Consider the following 18,342-nt stretch of genomic DNA (forward strand, 5'->3'; position numbering starts at 1 on the left):
AGTAGCAAAGTGCACTGATCATTAAATGACTGTAGAGTATTGTCAATGGCATTTGAAATGATAACCGAACTTTAGTCAAAAGCGGATGAGAATTTCTCAATAGCAAATTGGCTGATCATGGGAGAGCAGGACACCCGCTTAACAGGCAGTGGATCCTCATTACAAGCGAGATCAAATAAGACACATGTATGATCACTAACATAAACATCTTCAATGCAAACAGCGGCAATGTTTAAACCATGAGAGAAAACTAAATCGAGCGTATGCCCCTAACCATGCTTAGGACCAGAGACATGTTGAATAAAATTAAAAGATTCCATTATGTTTAAAAATTCAGAAGCAGCATCGTCAACGTGAATATTAAAGTCACGAACAATAATCAGTCTGTTCAACTTAATAATAGATGATAGAAAATCAGTAAAATCCCTCAGAAAAGGGGCCACTGGACCAGGCGGCCGATAAAGTAAAATACAATAAAAAGAGTATAATCGACCGACCTTAGTTATCTGTAGTTCAAAAGAAGAGTATGTATCAGCACTCCTCGACTGGCAAATAAAATGTATTTTAAAAAAGTCCTCCACTGTGGCCCACGAGCCTTGGCATGCTGATAAATGAACAATCCGCGGGACAGAGGTCAATCAAATGGCAGTACTCCATACTCCGTTGCCAAGTTTCAGTCAGAAGCATAAAATCCAGGTTTTTAGAAGTAAATAATTCACTGAGCAGAAATGACTTGTTTGTGATTGGTATTTGTGAGCGGGCGTTTATCGGGGCCATCTTGAGCGGTACAAATGCAACACCTGAAACCGAGGCAGAGGCTAGCGGTAGCGACCTCAGGTGCTCAGCGCATACTCTGCGACCAGTAGTAGAGATTCTCCGAGGCAGCGGGACCAAAGCCCCGGAGACATCTGGAAAAACGGTGCGAAGACACGATGGTCTGGAACCATCATGACAGTCCCCCACCTTTAGAAGTCTCTTAAAATGCACCTGTCTCCCTACCCTTTTCCCTCTCCTTTTCTGCCACTTCTTTGTGCGTCCCATTAGGCCTTCTCCATTTCGCATACATATAGCAGGTGCAGACGGACATATGTACAGGGCTGAGAACGCACCCGAGCCGTTCCAGGAACAAACGCCACCGCACTCAACCATAGAGGATCGGATCAACAGCATCGTTTGGCGATCGTACATCCATGCAGTAGACACAACATTTGTGGACAAACATAACAACAGTATAGCGCAAAAAAACAAATAAAATGAGTCGGAATGAGCCTCCAGCCACAGCGGCAATGCCAAACACAAGCGCCATGCTGGTGGGAGGACCATTCAAGTTAATGGACTTTAGTTCTCTTTTCGTGTTCAATAATGAATTATATTTCGCCAATCCTTCTGTTGCTGTGGGTTGAAGGTTTACAGTTATTTAATTTGACAAATTATTAACATTGCACTAAATTCCCATAAAATGTTTTGGTTTGGTGTTAATTTGTATGAGGTATAGCTACAACAGTCCACTGATTGTTTGGCAAAATGTTATAATAATATACATGTGAACAGTTCGATTTTTAAAACCACTACGTTTTTCAGATGTTAAATATGGTCTGAAAAATCTTCAGGGAAGTCTGTATGTTTGTGTCCGGAAAAGTATGGAATTTCTAAATGGAAAATGTGTAGGAACCCTGGATTATGTTCAGCATTATTTCGCATAACTTTAATTCCTGTGTAAATGCATTTATGCCGCTTCAGATCCGCATTAACGGTCTGTGTAAACACCTTTGCTGTGTAAAGACACCTATTTACTCAACCATGTAATTGTATGGCCTCTGCAGAACCCAAAAGAAGATATTTTGAAGAATGTTGGTAACAGAAAACCGTTGGTCCCCATTGACTTGCATTGGATTTGTGTACATACAAAAGAGTGAATAGGGACCAACGGTTTGGCCTGTGTCACGTGATAAAAAAATCTGGTAAAAATGACTACACCATGATATCCTGAGCTGGACCAGTACATTTATCTTAAAGTTTAATAAGCCCTCCTTCAACTGTAATGATGAATACATGGAAAGTCATTGTCACAAATAGTTAAAATTGGCACGGTCAAATACTTAAGGATAACTTGAACTTAAAGGGATATTTCAGAGCAAAACAAAATTTCCCCATGTTTTACTCACCCTCAAGGTATCCTGACTGATTATGACTTTCTTGTAGAATAACGCAGTCGGAGTTATAATACCACGTATCTTTTTTCTTCTAAGTGGTAGAATGGGAGTGAATGGGGGCAATTTTTTGAACCTCCAAGAAGTGCATCCATCGATCAAAGAACTGCTCGACACGGCTCCGTGGTCTTAACAAAGAATAGATGCGTTTGTTTAAGAGAAATATCCATATTGAGAGGGCTATTAACGTTTATGTGTAACTTCCGTTATCCCTCATGGGTTGAGCTTTTACCAGACAAGGTATTTTCTGCCTCTTTATGGGGATGAATATTAGTGTCTTCAATTGAACACAGAAATGTGGTATCCTAACTCTACAAAATAAATTAGCTGAAATTAAAATACTCAAATCACCACACAGATTGTATGCAAGTAAACATGCCGGTCATTGCATTGTTTAACAGATTTTTTTTTTGCCAGTTTGAAATGCTGACTGGCACATTACCATTTCAAGGAAAAGACAGGAATGAGACTATGAACATGATTCTCAAGTGAGTATGACTGTTATACATGTTCGTCTGTTTGATGTTTAATGGGTCAAGTCTTGTGTAAAGACTGTAAGTGTTTATAAGACGAATGACATCCTCAAAATTGTGTAACCTCAGTTCCCTGATGGAGAGAACGAGACATTGTGTCGAGCCGACAGATGGGGTTCGTCCCTGAGAACCAATCACTTCCGACTTCTTAGAAAAGGCCAATGAAATTGGCGAATGAAATTTGCATGCCGGACTCCGCCCCCGGAAATCCGGGTATAAAAGGGAGACGGCGTGCCTCATTCATTCACCTTTGTTATGAGGAGCCTGAGACCTCTCACGACTGCTGCAGTGGGCAGCACGTGTTGTGGCAAGAAGGACACAACGTCTCGTTCCCTCCATCAGGGAACTGAGGTTACATCCGTAACCAAGACGTTCCCTTTCTGTCGGTCTCTCGACGTTGTGTCGAGCCAACAGATGGGGTTCCAATGGAAAACGCCATAACACTGTGCCCTGTCACAATCTCTAGCGAAGCGATGGTGACTGGCCTGGGCGTGTCAGCCGTGAGCGCTACCGCGAAATTGTAGGTAGGGGGTCCCAGAGCTTTCTTGAAAGGTGGGAAGGCCCCTGCCTTCGGCCTCACAGGCGGCGGCCTTGTTTCTCTAACAGCGAGAAGCCGCCCGGTACCGTAAGGCCACTGGGTAAGCGCTACTTCCTCAAATGGGGGATGTGCTACAGAGACCACTTCCTACCGCAGGGAGGAGTTTAGTGGAGATACCAACATGGTCTCACTGTTAGGGGAGAACTCATGGGAGGAATGTGCGGACTGAATGAGTTAACCGCGAGGTGGAGGTCCACTTAGGGAAGGTCGTGGGTTACCAAGGTGGGAACCAATCATGAGGATACATCAGACGGAACCGCCCTGCTGGGGGGTTACAACATCCGGTAGCACTAGGTCCGGTTAGAGCTATGTTGTGGATAACTCAGTTCGTACCTGGCCTAAGGGGCAGGGCTGCTCTGCCCAGCCCGCCCGCAGGAGGTGCTTGCTTAGTGATGGAAGGAGTGCCTGTTCTTCACCCAGTGGGGGAAGAAGGGAGGCTAATTTAGTACGCCGACCCACCTAGAAGAAAGGGGGGAGGTACTGTCATAGGCGTACACCCTACCCGCCGCCGGTCTTGCCTGATGCCTGCAAGACTCGAGCTGATACTGGTTTTACGTGGAGGCTGTAGGACCTAGCGAAGGTGATGGGTGTAGCCCAACCCGCAGCTCTGCAGATGTCTGCCAGAGAGGCGCCTCGAGCCAGTGCCCACGAGGAGGCTATACTCCGTGTGGAGAGAGCTCTCACCTAGTGGGCGCGGACGATCTTAGGACAGGTACACTGTAGTGACGGCGTCCATGATCCAGTGCGCCAATCTCTGTTTGAGACAGCCCTCCCTGCTGATCTCCAAACAGACAAAGAGCTGCCGAAGCACTAGGTCCCTGTGTGTACATAACAGATCTCGCGAGTGTGTCAAATGAGCCAGTCGTCGAGTAAGTTTAGTATCCGCACACCTCTGTCCCTGAGGGGATTGAGGGCGGCTTCCATGATTTTCATGAAGACTCGTGGGGACAGGGACAGACCGAAAGGGAGGACTCTGTACTAATATGCCCGACCCTCGAAAGCGAACCGTAGGAACGGGCGATGACGAGGGAGAATCGAGACATGAAAGAAAGCGTCCTTAAGGTCGATTGCCATGAACCAATCTTGACATCTGGTAGATGCTAGGATGCGCTTCTGCGTGAGCATCCTGAACGGCAGCTTGAGTAGGTGCCTGTTCAGAGTACGCAGATCTAGAAACCCCCCCTTTTTGGGGACGATGAAGTACGGGCTGTAAAGTCCGTTGAACATCTCGACTAGAGGGACGAGCATGATCGCTTCCTCTCCAGAGGGGTGGCGACCTCGGCCCGAAGCACGGGAGCATCCTTGCCTCTGACTGAGGTTTGAGAGGATGCCCCGAAACTTGGGTGGGCGTCTGGGGAGTTAGACCACGTAGCCGAGACGGATCGTATCCCGTAGTCACAGTGACGGTTTGGGAAGCCTTGTCAGGCTCCCAGGGACTGATCTAGGGAGGCTAGGGGTACGTTCTGCTTCATCGACCTCCCGGGGGGTGGTCGTTGTGCTACATCATCGCCAGGCAGGTAAAACAGCAGAGCCGATCTCCTCTCCAGGGCCCCCCCCCCCACTGCGAGGGATCCGCACTGCCGTTTTACCTGCCTGGCGATGATGTAGCACAACGCACCATCGATTGAGAGTGCTTAGGCTGATGATTATCCTCGACATTGGGTCTCACCATGATGCAACGTCGAGTTGCCGAACACCGTCGTGTAGAGGGTGAGAGCGGCTGTGATACACACCCAGAGAGAGAGAAAACTCTTAGAAGTGGGCTGTTGGGACGGGGCAGGAACCATCCCGGATCGACCAACCAGCGATGGAATGGCTGGGGTCGGGCCCAAGGTATTCTCGATCTCCCTGGGGTCTTCCCATGAGGGCCGTTTCGGCTTCCGCCATGGCTGCTGACGGGGTGGTGGTCTCCTCTTCGATGTCTTCTTCCCGGGGGGCTGCCTGAGTGGGGAGCGCCGAAACCGAAGGCGTCGAATAGGACCAGGGCTGCTGGGAAACAGACGGTGCACAGGATCTCGACGGCCAGAGGGCGGCTGAATCGTGGCGGAGGAGGATATCTTGATATCCTCGGTCTGCTTCTTTACTGTCGAGAACTGCGGCTTGACAGTATCACCAAACAGCCCCCCCTTGCGAGATGGGTGCGTCGAGAAAGCGGACTTTCTCAGCGTTACTCATCTGTGCAAGGTTCAGCCAGAAGTGTCTCTCCTGGACCACAAGTGTAAACATCGCCCGACCCAGGACCCGCGCGGTCACCTTGGTCACTCGTAGAGCGAGATCGGTGACTGTGCAGAGTTCCTGCATAAGCGCTGGGTCGGTCTTACCCTCGTGGAGCTCTCTCAACACCTTGGCCTGATGGACCTGCAGGATGGCCATAGCGTGGAAAGAGGGGACAGCTTGGGGTACTTAGGGTTACTTCGGGTTGCGGGTCTGTGTGTAATACCCAAATTCATCGGAGAACACCCGCCATGATCAGTGTCAGTCAGCACTTTGCGTGTTTTGTAAAACCCTTGTAATATTAGGATGAGTAAAGTGTGAGCCTGGAAATAAGGTGACAAAACACTAGCGGCAGCAAAGTTAATGTTTCTGCAAGCCGGTCGGTGATCATGGATGCCTTTATGAGTGATGTGAAAAAAGATGCAAGAAAATGTGTATGAAGAGATTAACCCACCTTCTGTCTGGGCCTCCTTCATGCAAAATGTGGACAAAGATAATAAAAAAATAAAAATCCGCATTGGGTCCGGGTATGGCATTTCTCGGGTCTGCACGGGTTCAGGTCCAACTTTCAAATATAAGACGGGTCTGAGACAGTTCTGTGTAGCACACTCACGGGTCTCTTCGGGTTCGGGTACAATTTTTTGGACCCGTTAAGACCTCTACCTCTACCTCATAAGATGTTTGTTGATAAAGCTACCCACATTTGAAGGGTGATTAAAAAAAATCTAGATTTTTTTTGTTTACAGGCAGAGGCTCTGTTTTGTCTTTGATGTATTGTATGTTCATAAAAGTGATAAAATAAATGTTTTTCATTGTTGGATTGAATTTTATGAAAATATTCAAAAACTCTGGCAGGGAAAGAGTTAATAATCTTGGTGACTATACAAATAAAATATTGTATTATAGTCATTTATATTTGTTCCTGGTTGTTCATCAACAGAGCAAAGCTGGGAATGCCACAGTTTTTAAGTTTGGAAGCACAAAGTCTTTTACGAATGCTCTTCAAAAGAAATCCGACGAATCGTTTAGGTAAGTCAACCGTGTTCGTCTTCACATAAATCGAAACACCAGGCTATAGTTTAGACAAGTGAATAGAAACAAACTGTTGTTGTGGATTAACCCCTGTTATTAACAGGGTTTGCTGTGTTGCTTTGTTACAGGGGCAGGTCCTGATCGAGTGGAAGAGATTAAACGTCATGCCTTTTTTTCCACCATAGACTGGAATGTAAGAATCAATAACATTCCCATTACCCAATCCTATTATTACATATCGTCGCTGTCGGGCGGAAACCTCCTATGTCCAAATTTGGTCAATTTCATATTTTTTCACAAATCGATGCTATTAGTCAGTCCCCATGTGGGTCTGTTATTTTTACAAATTATTAAACAATCTAAAGTGTTGAAAATAGCTTGAGAGCAAATCTCTTAACTCCATTGGACACTTCAACTGTCTGAGAAGTCTCGTAACTCCACCTCTTCTTCACTCCGCGGGAGCTTCTTGGCATTACGTCTCCTGATTGAAAGTTTTTTAGAAAATAATGAGTGAAAATAGTTAGGTTAGATATATTTGAGTAGGCCTGTTTTTTTTTTTTAATTGATAGCTGTAATGCTTCGGTGCAGAAGGAAGCCCGTGAGCCACAAAGGTAAATTTGCGAGCAGATTCGGCTAATTTCCGCCTATTAGACAGCCTAGTCAGCTCATCAGTTTTTGTATTACATCACTTATAGTTCTTAATTAAACCTTTAAAATAGAGTTTAGGAAGATGTATGTAACCACAGTCGTTAGCTTTGGTTAACGATTGAAGCCTTTTCTCTTGTCAAGAGGCTCAACGCGACCGCCGACTTTATTTGCGTGCAGATTAATTTCCGCCTATATTAGACAGCCTGTTTAACGTTTTATTTTGGTATTGCATCACTCATAGCTCTAACGTTTAAAATAGAGTTTAGGAAGATGTATGTAACCACAATCATTAGCTTTCATTAGCTCTTAAAGCCTCGTCTCTTGTCAAAAGGCTCAACGCGACCGCAGATTTTGATGAACACTGCTGGCAGCAGCAACGTCTGTGTCCGTACCATTCTTATCAATGACAGCGTAATCTCGTATCTCCCTGCTCCCAAATCATAAACCTTGTATCTCCGATTAAACATGGCTTTGGGGAAATGTTCTGTTAATGTTGGTACACAACAGTATATGATAGCAATATAAGGTATAATACCAACTTTAACGATACAATGTTTAATAACTAAAAAAATATGCAGTTTTTTAATTTACTGAAAAATAATGGTTTTGGAGATGCGAGGATTCCGCCCGACAGCGACGATATGCAAAAATGCACTTAGCCAAGTACCCATGCCTCATTCTCTGTCACCTGAATGTATGTTTGTGGCAGGTGGCCAGGCAATATGCCGAATCTAGCTGTGTTTGTCTAATGACCGCAGCAGAAGCATCTCAAAAGCCAGCAGCATCCTATTGACAGGAAAATAACCTTGTTCTACAGAGAGAGCCTTTAGTTCACTCTGCTACGATTACAGATTATCTTTGAAATTACCCTGAATTCAAAATAGTACCCTTGTACTTTAACACACTTTCTTCGTTTTATCATCATAAGAAAAGGTGCTCACAGACATTTCTTTGGCACTTCAAGCTTCCAGTGCAGACATCTAAATACAACAGCAGACACATAACAATAAATATAAAACTAAAAAGTAAGATATAAAAAATGAAAACATAAAGAAGTTACAAAAAGTATTTTGTAACAAAACATATTTATGGATGTTATGTACACTTGTGCAAGGGTAATGAGGTTGCAAACATCTTAGAATTTCCCAGCTCAAGTTTGACCACCTCGTGTCCATCCGATCTTTTGACCATATTCATTTTTTTTGTCCTGCCTGTTTACAATCAAGACATGACCAATAATCGATTTTAAATTAATCTCTGGTATAAGAATTACATTCACCAAATAAATGGTATTTTCAAGCCCATTATGCACATATTCATGTCACACCCAAACATTCACATTTGACATAGAATTATGATAAACGTTTTCTCCACTTATATGTATACATCAAGCACTAGTGAGCTATTGCTCACACTGTTCTCAACTGTGTCAGGTGCAACGTGACAGTGTATTTTTTTCGTTCTATTAAACTGAGGTTTGCACCCTAAATAATGCCACCTACTATTTAACAGTGTCACTTAACACTTGGAACACATTCTATTAAAGAGGCTTGTGTTAATTGTGGCTTTATTATTCAGAAATTGTACCGAGGAGAACTTCATCCACCATTCAGACCTGCTGCAGGAAAACCAGACGACACGTTCTGCTTTGACCCAGAATTCACAGCCAAAACTCCCAAAGGTAGTGTGGGTTACAAATGTTAATTGTGACTTATCCTGTCAGACTGTAGATAATTCTGATCATTTGTGTTGATAAATTAGTTTTCTCACTGACTGTATTTTGTGTGGACAGACTCCCCTGGTATTCCCCCCAGCGCGAATGCTCACCAGCTATTCAAAGGCTTCAGTTTTGTAGCTCCAGTCTCATTGGAGGAAAGCAGAAGTGTTGCCCTCGTCAACATCCTCCCAATAGTGCAGGTGAACCACTAACTGTTTCCTCTCAGTGCCATTCCAACTTGTTAACATTTTATTTTGTTACTAAATAAAATGCCTTTCAAAAGTTTTGCACTACATTGTCAGTGAGATTTAGTTAAATCATTGCTCCGTTTGCTGTGTTAGATGCACAGTAACTCTGCACAGTTCTCGGACATGTATGAGCTAAAGGAAGACATTGGTGTGGGTTCTTACTCTATTTGCAAGCGCTGCATACACAGAGTCACTGCCATGGAGTTTGCTGTGAAGGTGAGGCCCACCATCTTGCAGCAGTCAATTCTTATGAGAATACGGCCTGACTTTACTATGCATTTTATTCAGTATTCTCATGAGCTTGGACAGCTAAATAAATGCTCAGGCTGGAAGTTTAGCCTGTTTGGGATAACAGTTTCATTGTGTCTGTGTTAAGTAGATAATTGACAAAAGTAAACGAGACCCATCAGAGGAGATTGAGATCCTGATGCGGTATGGACAACATCCCAACATCATCACGCTAAAAGATGTAAGTGAAAGTGCCCTCTTGCAGCATTGCAAATTAATTAAAACTTCGACTTAGACATACTGGGTTGAAATATAAAATATGATATATTTATTATTTTTATATATAAAATATTGTAACAATTGTATTGTATTTTTAATTTATTCAAGAACTTTCAACTCAACTCAACAATTTTCATCGTTACTGTAGCGGTTTTAGCTAACTTTATTATATTGATGAGCAAAGCTCACCAAATATGGTTCTCCACCAGATCTTTCAAGATCATATCAGCATAACAATACTTGTATGCATTCGTCCAGCAAATGCCTCAATGATATTATATACTTTACATTATCGCATGGCCATAAGTAACGTGACTTTACCAAACAGGATTTAGAGCAAAGGTAGCAAATCGAAACACAGTAGAAGGGACCAAGTTTGTGAGCGTGAATACAGAACACCCATCACAAATGAATATATATGGTTGTTTATTATACTCTACTCTACATGATAACAAAACAATGACGATCACATAAAACGAACAAAACATTTAAACACAAATACGCTTGGTAGCTTTGAGGGAGAAGGAGTGAGGAGAGAGAGAGAGAGAGAGAGAGAGAGAGAGAGAGAGAGAGAGGGCATGGCAGTGATTTCTGAACACCAATAAAAATCATCTTTAACAAAGAGGCACAGACTTCTATACGCAGCTATTCTATAAATAGAAACGGATACTTGCAAGCTCTGTGCGGGACCGATATCCGTATGCGCGTGTAGAGATGGAATTGTTCAAAAGGTTTCAGAAAGGCAGTCCTACAGAAAGTTGTGGGCCTCGTGATCGGCCCGCATGGCTTAAACACGTGGCAGTAGAAGTCCATTGTTCCATCCTTTCCCACAGGGGGGGAAGGGCAGTCTCCGAAGAGGCGAGAGGAAGAGACGAAGCCGGAAGAGAAGCGAGGTTTTCAGAGCAGGCTCGATATTTAAACTCACGAGAGGGCAGGCTCACCTGAGTTTGAATCGACCAATCAGAGTTGAGCAGGGAAGAGGTTCTTTGTCCACTCAATAGCTAATTTGCGTCTTTATGACCTCCTGGCAACTTTACAAAATATCATTCCCAATTATAGCATAATGAAAAGAAAGTGTTCTATGGTCACACAAGGTATATATACAAGGAGGAATTGTAAAGACAAACATTTAGATATCAAAAATGGACAGGTTTGAATTGCAACAAGTCATGATTCATTCAGATGGAACGCATACAAACAAAGCCTGAATTAAACTTGTATATCTAACTGTGACAGACTATTTAAAATGGCACGAGCGCCAACACACAACCTAGATAGTTAGATATATGTATAGAAAAGGACAGTTTAATCACATAAGTTCCTATTGTCAGGGACATTTCTCTGGTTAGCCTCAGATGTTAAGTTAGAGATGAGACAGAGACTTCTCACCAATGCTTTAAAGCATATAGGGGTCGTAAATATCCAACAGAGAGACAAAACGTTATCAAAACTCTAAAACCAGACCACTGGAGCCATGTTTTTGCTATGGTCTTTTGATGATGATAGCAAAAGAAACGGGACAAAAGGGAGTTGGGGGTTGATGGCTCTTCTTTCAATGACTCCGACCATTTGGCTTATGCTAAATTCTCTACATTACAAAGCAGCTGTACATGAGACATATTGACTATAAGCAAAACAATTAAAGTTGTACCTGTAAAAACAAGAAAAAGGTGAAAACAGAGAAGACAGACATACCCACATACAAAACACTCCACACACACAATATGCACACGTACTAACACACATAGACATAGACACACACACACACGGACGCGCAGACACACGAACGTGCACATACACACACGTACACAGACAAGTACGCACACACACACACAAGCACGCACACACACACACACACACACTCAGTGAGAGCACACATTTAAGATAAAGGAGAGAGAAGCACAGGTCAAATGTAACAGAATATAAATTCCTACATGCAATATTAATTAAGTAAAACTTAAAAATTTTAAAGCAGCCCCCCGGCCAGGCAAATAGTGCAAAAAACAGTATGCAAACGGTGGCGAGGAACCCAAAACTCTAATCGAGAAAAAAAACCTCAGGAGAACCCAGGCCCAACCAGGGGATTCCAGTTCCCCTCTGGCAAAAGCTGCTGCCTCTGCACAAGCTCGACAGTGCTTGCACAACAAGGCTAAATAAAAATTAATAAACTTACTAATGAGGTAAATTATAGTTTTAAGATTATAATTAATAATCTAATAGCATTTGAAATTTTGTGACAAAGATGTGTCAAGTGACCACGTCCTTCTTTATCCAGCTCTATCATCTCAGCTCTTGTCAGGTCGCCGCTTCCCATTCTCTGCTCTACCATGAGGTCTGGCCATGAATGAGACAAGACTGGCTGAGAGTAGAGTACTGTTCTGCACTCTTTGATGCAACAAGTACATCAGTTGTGTTTTTGGTTCCGGTTGATCTAACTAATGCAGCCTAAACCCTCGTTTTTAGTCTAAATTTAAACTGACAGTGTGTCTGCCTCCCGGACAGTGCAGGGAAGACTATTCCAAAGTTTAGGCGCTAGATAGGAAAAGGATCTACCACCTGCACTTGATTTTGAAATTCTAGGTATTACCAACTGACAGGACGCCTGAGAGCGTAATGCACGTGAAGGACTGTAATACAAGAGGAGTTCACTCAAGTACTGAGGAGAGAAACCATGTAGGGCTTTATAGGTAATATGCAAGATTTTAAAGTTAACGCGATGCTTTATAGGTAACCAGTGCAAGGTTGACAGAACCGGGCTAATATGTTCATACTTTTTGCTATTCCTTTAATACCGACGTAATTTTTGAGTCTATGTAGTAGTGTGCTGTGGTCAATGGTGTTGAATGCAGCACTAAGGTCTAGCAGCACCAATAACGAGATACAACCTTGGTCAGACGCCAATAAAAGATAATTTGTAACTCTGATCAAAGCAGTCTCTGTACTGTGACATGCTCTAAATCCAGACTGGAATTCTTCATTGATGTCATTCCTTCAGAGGAAGGAGCATAATTGAGTTGAAACTACTTTTTTCCAGAACTTTAGATATGAAAGGTAGATTCGATATAGACCTGTAGTTCCCTAGTTCTCTAGGGTCGAGTTGGGGTTTTTTGACAAGGGGCCTTATAACAGCCACCTTATATGGTTTAGGCACATGTCCTAATGTCAGAGATGAGTTAATAATACTAAGAAGAGGATCTATAATTTCTGGGAGCATCTCTTTCAGTAAATTTGTAGATATAGGGTCTAGCATGCATGTTGTTAATTTAGATGATCTAATGATTTTAGACAACTCATCGAGATATACGGTAAAAAATAATTGCATTTTCTCCTTAAGGGAGCTGTAGTTAGTTTGTTCAGTGGGTTTCACTTCTGATTGCATTGTTATAATTTTTCTCTAATATCTTGGATTTTATTTGTGAAGTAGTTCATAAATTCATCACTGTTATTCTGATATACAGGATCAGAAGTCACTGACGATTTATTTTTTGTTAATTTAGCCACTGTGTTTTTCTGGTTCCCTTTCTGTCGGTCTCTCGACGTTGTGTCAAACTGACAGAATGGGGTTTGTCTTGAGAACCTATCATCTTCTGAGTATTTAGAAAAGGCCAATGAAAATTGGCGAATGAAATTTGCATGCCGGGCTCCTCCCCGGATGTCCGAGTATAAGAGGGAAGCCGGCGTGCTCATTCATTCACCTTTTGTTCTTCAGAGCCTACGCATCTGGTGAGCTTCTCTACGATCTGCGTGATCATTCTTTCTGCTGGAATCTACGACGTGGACAGAGGACGGTCTCTTCCTGCAGTGACTCTCCCCTGGGCGTCTCGGCAGTTCCGGAGGTGTTCGAGCAAATTTCCTTTTCTAAAAGAGCAAATTTCTCCAGCGTGGCTTGTCCCGATGTTCTCATGAGTGCAACACACTCATCGAGGAGGGGGACGGACACAATGCCTGCTTCCAGTATGCTGGGGCAGACGTTGTGGATATGTCCTGCCCGCACTGCGGGCGGTGACGATTCAGACGTTGAGTCACAGTTGGCTGTGTTCCCACGGGACTCTGCCACCACCTCGTTTGCTCCCCGTTTGCTCCCCCGGCTACATGGCGCCTCGGGTTTGAGCGCGGCTCCAAGCCGCGCCCGCCCCCAGTGCCGTGTTTACCGGAAGTGCATGAAGAACTTTGTAAGACCTGGAACGCCCCTTCCCGGCACGTTTCACGTGAAACAAAGTTCTGAAACAGCTGGAGGATACGTCTGTGTCCCCCAGGCGGAGTATGCCGCCGCAGTGCACTCGTGCCCGTAGGTGGCGGCCACCTGGGGGGACTCGACCTAAACTCCCATCCAAAGCATGTGGTGTCTCGGCATCTCTGGTGTCAAGAGCTTACATTGCGGCGGACCAAGCTGCCTCCTCTCTCCACGCTATGGCTCCTGCCAGGCCAGGGCGTTGAGAGAGCTCCACGAGGGTAAGACCGACCCAGCGCTTATGCAGGAACTCCGCGCCGCCACCGACCTCGCTCTACGGGCGACCATGTTGACCACGCGGGCCCTGGGTCGGACGATGTCCACACTTGTGGTCCATGAGAAACTCCTCTGGCCAATCCTTGCGCAGATGAGTAACGCTGAGAAGGTCCGCTTTCTCGACGTACCCGTCTCGCAAGGGTGGGCTGGTTGGTGTTACTGTCGAGCCGCAGCGGCCCCGCTCACCCCCCGCCCGTCGGGGGGGGTGCGAGACCCGCACGCGGCCTCCCCGGAGTGTTCTCGACAGTGCATTGAGCTGCGCAGTCGCCAGGCAGGAAAAACGGCAGAGCCGATCTCCTCCCCGGGGGACCTCCCCTGGCAAGGAATCCGTACTGCTAGCCATCGAACCACCCCCCGGGGGGACGATGAAAAAGATCGTACCTTAGTCCCGTCTCATTCTGTGAGCTTGTCCGGCTTCCCAGGCTGTCAGATGGCTAGGGAAGACGATCTGTCTCGGCTACGCGATCCAGTCGCCTCACGCTCGCCAAGTTCAGCATCCGATGTACCTCAGTCAGAGGCTAGGATGTTCCGTACTTCGGACCGAGGTCGCCACCCTTCTGGTGAAGGGAGTGATCGAGCCCGTCTCACCAGCCGAGATGTTCAACGGGTTTTACAGCCTGTACTTCATTGTCCCCAAGAAAGGCGGGGGGTTGCGCCCTATCTTGGGTCTGTGTGTTCTGAACAGGCACCTACACTTAGCTGCCTTTCAGGTTGATCACGCAGAGCGCTCATACGACCGCTCCAACACTGGCTGCAGAGTCAAGTTCCTTGGAGAGCGTGGCACACCGGCAGCAGACGTATGGTCACACGCTTTTCTGCCGACACACCCTAACCCCCTGGTCTCCATGACCTTCTTGCGGACAGGGGTCCCCTTTGGGATGCCTCCCTGCAAGGTTGGGGTGCCGTGTGGAATGGGCAAGCAGTGTCGGGGCGGTGGACGGGCCCCCGCCTGCTTTGGCATTTCAACTGCCTAGAGTTGTTGGTTGTGCTACTTGCATTGAGGAGGCTACTACCTCTCGTGCAGGGAAGCACGTGCTGGTCCGGTCGGACAGCACAGCTGCTGTGGCGTATTCTTTCACTCACAGCAGCTAACATGACTCGCCCGACGCCTCCTCCTCTGGAGTCAGCAGGTGATCAGCTCCCTGCGAGCCACACACATCCCAGGCGTCCTGAACCAGACAGCCGATGCGCTCTCTCGTCAGTTGACGCCTCGCGGAGAGTGGCGACTCCCTCCCCGCGCAGCCGGCTCATTTGGGGCAGTTTGGCCAGGCATAGGTGGTCCTGTTGCCTCCCCGGACTCCTCCCATTGTCCGCTTTGGTACTCCCTGTCCGAGGTACCCTCGGCACAGATGCCCTTGCGCACAGCTGGCGCACGCTTCCGCCCAGTGAGCCTCATTGCACAGGGCCTGTGCAAGGCCAGGGAAGAGGAGCATCAAGTGGTACTAATTACGCCCCTTTGGCCTAACCAGGACTTGGTTCTCGGAGCTGAGGCTCTGACAACAACTCCCCCCTGGCCGCTCCCCCTAGCGGACAGCTTCCCCAGGGGAAGGGGCATGTTACGGCATCCCAGGCAAAACCTGGTCTTCATGGCTGGACGGGACGAGGAGATCCTGAGTGACCCACCCCCGGTCCGGTTGGGACGTCACTCAGGCTAGGGCTTCGGCCACTGGGCAGCTATACGCCCATAGGTGGCGCCTCTTCTCGTCCTGGTGCTCTTCTCGGCGAGAAGACCCGCAGAGTTGCTCGGTCGGGTACGAGCTGTCCCGTCCTCAAGAGAGACGGGGGAGTAACCTCTCCCCCTCCACACTGGGAATGTATGTAGCCGCTACGGCCGCTCATCATGACCCAAGTGCTGGGTTGCCTCTGGGACAGCACGACCTGGTCATTAGGTTCCTAAGTGGTGCGAGAGGGTGACCACCTTACCCGCGCTCCGTACCCTCTTGCGACCTAGGTGGCGGGCCTCAAGAGGACCCGCCCCCTTCGATCCTCTCGGGGTTGCCGCTCTTTCTCAGTCTTGATAAAGACGGCTTTCCGCAGGGCGCTCACCTCCAAGAGGGTAGGGGATCTACAAGCACCCTCCGTGTCCACAGATTGCCTAGAACTCGGGGCCGGGATTCTCACGTTATCTTGAGACCCCGCCACGGCTACATGCCCAAAGTTCCCACCACTCTCCCGAGAGACCAGGTGGTGAACCTGCAGGCGCTCCCCACCAGGGAGGAAGACCCAACCTATCCGCGCTGTGTCCAGTACGCGCACGGCGCCTCTACTTGGACCGCACGCAGAGCCCAGAAGCTCTGAGCAGCTCTTTGTCTGTTTCGGAGGTCAGCAGGAGGGCTGTCTCCAAACAGAGGCTGGCGCACTGGATCGTGGATGCCCTCGTTAGGGCATACCGATCTCATTTCGCCCCTGCCCGTTGGGGGTGAGGCTCACCCCTCGTGGGCACTGGCTCAGGGCGCCTCTCTGGCAGACATCTGCGGAGCTGCAGGTTGGGCTATGCCTAACAGCTCCGTGAGGTTCTAATACCTACGCGCGGAACCGGTGTCAGCCCGCATCCTAGCAAGGTGTGGCACCGGCAGCCGGTAGGGTGTACGCCTGCGGAAGCCCTTCCCCCTCCGGGGGGAGCAGTGGCGATCCCGCCTCACTTCTTTCCCCTCGGGTAAAGAACAGGCATTCCATCCATCACTAAGCACCCTTCCAGGGGACAGGCTGGGCAGAGCAGCCCTGCCCCCTTAGGCCGGGGAACAGTTGAGTTATCTCCCACATAGCTCTAACCGGACCTAGTTCTCCAGACGTGGTAACACCCCCTCCATGGGCTGTTCCGTCTGATGTATCCTCATGAATGGTTCCCACCTTGGCAACCCATGACCTCCCCAGGTGGACTCCCACCTTGCGGTTAACTCCTGTCCGCACTTTCTTCCCATGAGTTCTCCCCTGATGGTGAGACCATGTGGTGTCTCCACTAATTCCTCCCTACGGTAGGTAGTGGCCTCTGCAGCGGTTTTCCCCCAGGGGGAATATGCTTACCCAGTGGCCCGTACGGTGCCGGGCGGCTTCTCGCCATTTAGAGAATTAGGCCTCCGCCCGTGACGGCCGGAGTTAGGGGGCTTCCCAACTTTTTGTGGAAAGCTCTGGGCCCCCCTTCCTCTCCACTGGAAGGTCATAATTTCGCGTTAGCGTCTTCGTCTGACTCGCCCAGGCCAGTCAACGTCGCACCGCAGAGATTGTGACGCGGCTCAGTGCTGTGGCGTTTTCCATAGGAACCCCATTCTGTCGGTTCGACACAACGTCGAGAGACCGACAGAAAGGGAATGTCTTGGTTACGGATGTAACCTCGGTTCCCTGATGGAGGGAACGAGACGTTGTGTCCCTCATGCCACAACACTGGCCGCCCACCCCAGCGGTCGGGGGAGGATGCTTTAGGCTCATCAGACCAAAGGTGAATGAATGAGCACGCCGGCTTCCCTCTTATACCCGGACATCCGGGGAGGAGCCCGGCATGCAAATTTCATTCGCCAATTTTCATTGGCCTTTTCTAAATACTCAGAAGATGATAGGTTCTCAAGACAAACCCCATTCTGTCGGTTCGACACAACGTCTCGTTCCCTCCATCAGGGAACCGAGGTTACATCCGTAACCAAGATGTTTTCTTCTATTAGTGATGAAAAGTAGGCGGATCTAGAAATTTTTTAGTGCTTTAATGTATTTTCGAATACTATCCTTCCATGCTGTACGAAATACCTCTAATTTAGTTTTCTTAAAGTTGCGCTCCATTTTTCGGGCCGCTTTCTTTAGAGCCTGAGTGTGTTCATTATACACTGTGTGGGACTGCCATTTTTAATCTTCTTTAAACGTAGAGGAGCAACTGTGTCTAGCGTTACCGAGAAGGTGGAATTAAAAATGTTCAGTGGTAGTGTCAATATCTTCAACGTTATTTCTCATGCTAGTGATTTGAGACAATTCGGGCAGATTATCGAGAAACGCATCTTTGCTACCATATTTGTAACAAGGAGTTTTATTTGCAACCGTAGGCCAGTGAAACAAACATAATACCAGATAATGATCCGAAACGTCTTCACTCTGCTGAAGGATTTTAACGTCGTCCACATTTATACCGTAAGACAGTATTAA

At 47.0% G+C, this 18,342-nt stretch overlaps 1 protein-coding gene across 5 annotated transcripts in view; it reads left to right on the forward strand.

Moving 5' to 3' along the window:
- rps6kal (ribosomal protein S6 kinase a, like) overlaps positions 1 to 18,342 on the forward strand; it is a 128,101-nt gene that overhangs the window by 46,116 nt on the left and 63,643 nt on the right. For all 5 annotated transcript variants that reach the window (XM_057349128.1, XM_057349127.1, XM_057349131.1 and 2 more), the window contains 7 exons: positions 2,628 to 2,698; positions 6,496 to 6,584; positions 6,716 to 6,780; positions 8,814 to 8,916; positions 9,028 to 9,152; positions 9,294 to 9,416; positions 9,580 to 9,669. In XM_057349128.1, the coding sequence (XP_057205111.1) occupies positions 2,628 to 2,698; positions 6,496 to 6,584; positions 6,716 to 6,780; positions 8,814 to 8,916; positions 9,028 to 9,152; positions 9,294 to 9,416; positions 9,580 to 9,669 (666 nt within the window). The remainder of the gene's footprint in view (positions 1 to 2,627; positions 2,699 to 6,495; positions 6,585 to 6,715; positions 6,781 to 8,813; positions 8,917 to 9,027; positions 9,153 to 9,293; positions 9,417 to 9,579; positions 9,670 to 18,342) is intronic.

The sequence above is a fragment of the Triplophysa rosa genome, linkage group LG13 (genome assembly GCF_024868665.1).
Source record: "Triplophysa rosa linkage group LG13, Trosa_1v2, whole genome shotgun sequence".
In the NCBI taxonomy this organism is placed as follows: domain Eukaryota; kingdom Metazoa; phylum Chordata; class Actinopteri; order Cypriniformes; family Nemacheilidae; genus Triplophysa; species Triplophysa rosa.